We start from the raw sequence: 4,108 nt of genomic DNA, 5'->3' as shown, positions 1-4,108 counted from the left end.
AATTTATATAATTTACATTAAGTTTTATTAATAGTAAATTAGAATATTATCTTTTTCCTAATAATATAATCATATAAATTGCTACCATTAATTGATTTACAAAGATAATACACAGATTTTAACTTTAGTAATATATAAATATTATCTTTTTATAATTATATATCAATATCCATGTTCTTTCTATAAGTATAGTACTTTTAAGATTATAAAAAAAATTATTAATTAATAATATAATAAAAAACATCAAACTAAATCATACCTAATATATTAGAAAATAAAATCTTAAAATAACTACCTAAAAAAACCAAGGTTCAGAAAACCGGACCGGTCATCAAACCGCTCTAGTCACTGGTTCACTGGTTTACTGGTCTAACCGGTTCAACCGATGGTTCAACCGAAAAAACCGTTTTAGAGTAGAATAATAAATAAATTATAAATACACATCCTAAAATATAATTATAGTCTGATACAAATCTTAAAATATCTTCGAAATTAAAAACACTACATAAAATATCATCAACCAAATACATATGATCTTATCAAAATCCAAACTCAAAAGTTAAATAGTAATAAAAGCATATGTAAATATTAAATCCCAACATCATGGTTTATCAATTATCAAAATCCGCAAGAACTTGTTGCAAATCTGCTTCGGTGGGATGATCTTCACCTTCATTCCCACCCTGATTAGCAGAAGAAAGAGATGCAGCATAAAGACCACTACTACCACCGCCACTTTGATATAAATCAGCATCAATTTCACCTAATAAAATAGAAATGTTATCATTATATTATAAACTAACAAGATTCTAATAAATCATTAGAAACTAAATATACTATACTCACGCAATAAGTCATCCACATTACTAGGAAGATCAGGCTCTTTCTCTACAACCTCTTCAGTCACCCAGAAGTCAACTTGACTGATACTTTCATAATCAATTGGATCATGTTGTGTCTTTTGCTTTCTTTTTTCTTTTTCCTTCCTAAAAAGTTAAATACAATATATGGAGATTTAATAATTTACAAATTTATTATGATAAAGATTACAAATGAAACAATATAGTATTTCATGAAACATATATTACCTGGATTTAAGACGCAAATTATAGGTAACATAAACAATGTCATTCAGTCTATCATGCTCCAATCTATTTCTTCTTTTTGTATGAATCTGGTCAAAAAGGCTCCAATTTCTCTCACACCCAGAAGAAGCAGATGCTTGGCTAAGAATGCGAACAGCTATCTTTTGTAGACATGGAGCAGAGCCTCCGAATAACCTCCACCATTCATCTACCAATTATAAAACCATAACATATTATAAGATATTAATTAAGAACATAGGAGCATAAAACAAGTTAAAACAAATATTCAACCATATTCTTACCAGGCTTAAGTTCAGATGCAGCTGGAATAACTTCTTGTCTATCAAAACTTTCCTTCCGATCTCTATATAAATGTATTTCTTTCATTGCCTGAACTGAATCCAAATTGTTACACTTGCAATACAAGGTAACAAGATCAAGCAAACCTCGCATAACATCAGGTGCTTCTTTATAATTTTCATTAAAAAAGAATTTAGGATTCAGGAAGTAAGCTGCCGCATGAAGATCTTTCTTCAAATGCTTGTCCCATCTTGAGTTGATAATATCTGTGTACGGCTGATATGCAGTCTTGGATTGCCTAAACATCTCCTTAATTGCATCTTCTGCCCTTAGCATTCCTTCATAAACATACCCCAAAGATGGGGGGTCATCAGCATCAACAACCCTCAGCAAGTAAATCAGAGGGCTCACAAGTTTACATACAGTAAAGCAATCGTCCCAAAATTTTGCATCCAGAATAATAGCACTCACAGCTCTACCAGTAGCACTCCTTCCTAATTTGTGATCAGTGAAAATTGAATCTACAACCAATTGTTGCAACTCCTTTTTACGGTCAAAGATGCTCTTCAATGTAATAAACACAGTTGCAAACCGGGTTGCACCAGGACGTACAATTTCTCTCCACTTAGGTCTTTCTCTTAGCCAAGATAAGAAAACCGTATGATTGTACACAAATACTGTGATCTTTGAAGCACGAGTTGCAAGGTTAGAAATATGCGCCATGCTGCTTATATCTTTTAAAATAAGATTAAGGCAATGAGCAGCACATGGTGACCAATAGATATTATCATATTTTCTATTGATAAGCCTACCAGCAGCAACATAATTGGCTGCATTGTCAGTCACAACATGCACAATATTATTTGGGCCAATCCATTCAATCACCTCAGAAAACAAAGTACACAAGTGTGAAGCATTTTTTACCATACTGGAAGCATCTACTGATTTCAGAAAGCACAAACCTTTAGAACAATACACCAAGAAATTGATTAATGTTCTTTGTCTTTGATCTGTCCAACCATCAGCCATGAGGGTACATCCAGTTTCCTTCCATGCACTCCTATAACTATCAACTAGCAGTTGACTTTCTCTTTTAAGATCAGCCAACAAATGAACCCTTAACTTATCATAAGAAGGCCCCTTGTAACCAGGTCCAATACCAGCAACACCATCTAACATATCTTGGAAATATGGCGACATCACAGCATTAAATGGAATTTTACAATCCAAAAGCCACCGAGCAAATCGTTTATCAACCTCGTGTACCGCCTCTTTGTTTTGCATAACACTTTTAATACTTGGTTGAGCTCCTGGAGTTGTTCTTGGTGCAAACATAGGAGGAATGACTTTGGCTTTTTTCTTTGGATCGCCTCCAACTCCTTGCTGACTCGAGGTACGCTGCTGTTCCTGTTCTTCTTGAGCTATTGCCTCATCAATTGCATCCTCTACCTCATCACCACCCTCTTCACCAAAACTTACTTTTCTTTTCTTTTTGCTGGCCTGAATATCTTTCAACAAACTTTCCATCTGTTTTTCCACATCATATGGAACTTTAGGACATTTTTTCACGTCTCCAGTAATCTTTGCTAGATGTTTCTTCATCCTGTGAATTCCACCTCCATTGAAAACTTGTAGACAAAATAAACATTGATATTGTGGTTTTCCATTCACGTGTTGTAGAGCAACATATTTCCAAGCTAAATCTGTTTTTCCCCTAAGGTTAGAAGAACCTTGTGAATGACTATCGTTAGCACTACGGGAATTAGGATTAGCCTCATCATTCAGAATAGGAGTATCGGCAGACATGTTATTATTCACAGAAGCATTGTTATCAGCAGTTGCTTCTTGATTAATACTATCTTCCATAACTGAAATTAATAAAACATGTATGAAATTAAACAACACAACACAATACAGAAAATGCAGTTCAGTTCAGTTCAGTTCACAGAAAATGAAATCAGAAATTGAAATCAGAAATTGACAACACAACACAATGCAGTTCAGTTCAGTTCACAACACAACACAATGCAGTTCAGTTCAGTTCAGTTCAGTTCATAAGTGAAATTAATAAAACATGTATGAAATTAAACAACACAACACAATACAGAAAATGCAGTTCAGTTCAGTTCAGTTCACAGAAATTGAAATCAGAAATTGACAACACAACACAATGCAGTTCAGTTCAGTCCACAACACAACACAATGCAGTTCAGTTCAGTTCAGTTCAGTTCATAAGTGAAATTAATAAAACATGTATGAAATTAAACAACACAACACAATACAGAAAATGCAGTTCAGTTCAGTTCAGTTCACAGAAAATGAAATCAGAAATTGACAACATAACACAATGCAGTTCAGTTCAGTCCACAACACAACACAATGCAGTTCAGTTCAGTCCACAACACAACACAATGCAGTTCAGTTCAGTCCATAACACAACACAATGCAATTCAGTTCAGTTCAGTTCATAACTGAAATTAATAAAACATGTATGAAATTTAAACAACACAACACAATGCAGTTCAGTTCAGTTCAGTTCACAGAAAATGCACAGTTGACAAAGAGCAAGTTCACAGGAATTGAAATCAGAAATTGAAATCAGAAAATTGAAAGAGCAAGTCCACCGAACACAACTTGAGCTGCACAGTTCAGTTCACAAAATAGAGCAGAAAATAGAGCAGAGGACCAAACACAAATTGACCAACAAATAGAAATTGTGCAAC

General features: G+C 33.9%; 2 protein-coding genes across 2 annotated transcripts; both read right to left on the bottom strand.

The window, feature by feature from the left end:
- Positions 1-481: 481 nt before the first annotated feature.
- Positions 482-1,728, bottom strand: LOC112779802 (uncharacterized). Its single transcript, XM_025824150.3, has 4 exons — positions 1,388-1,728; positions 1,089-1,293; positions 847-986; positions 482-763 (listed from the first exon to the last, which is right to left on the bottom strand). Exons 1-4 carry the CDS (start codon positions 1,719-1,721, stop codon positions 612-614), a joined length of 831 nt encoding a protein of 276 aa, XP_025679935.3. The 5' UTR covers positions 1,722-1,728; the 3' UTR covers positions 482-611.
- Positions 1,729-1,761: 33 nt separating this feature from the next.
- Positions 1,762-3,251, bottom strand: LOC140182124 (uncharacterized). Its single transcript, XM_072228243.1, has 2 exons — positions 1,857-3,251; positions 1,762-1,770 (listed from the first exon to the last, which is right to left on the bottom strand). Exons 1-2 carry the CDS (start codon positions 3,249-3,251, stop codon positions 1,762-1,764), a joined length of 1,404 nt encoding a protein of 467 aa, XP_072084344.1.
- Between the last annotated feature and the right edge of the window lie 857 nt (positions 3,252-4,108).

Source organism: Arachis hypogaea, chromosome 19 (assembly GCF_003086295.3).
Source record: "Arachis hypogaea cultivar Tifrunner chromosome 19, arahy.Tifrunner.gnm2.J5K5, whole genome shotgun sequence".
NCBI lineage: Eukaryota > Viridiplantae > Streptophyta > Magnoliopsida > Fabales > Fabaceae > Arachis > Arachis hypogaea.
This window is presented reverse-complemented; position numbering and strand designations above follow the sequence as displayed.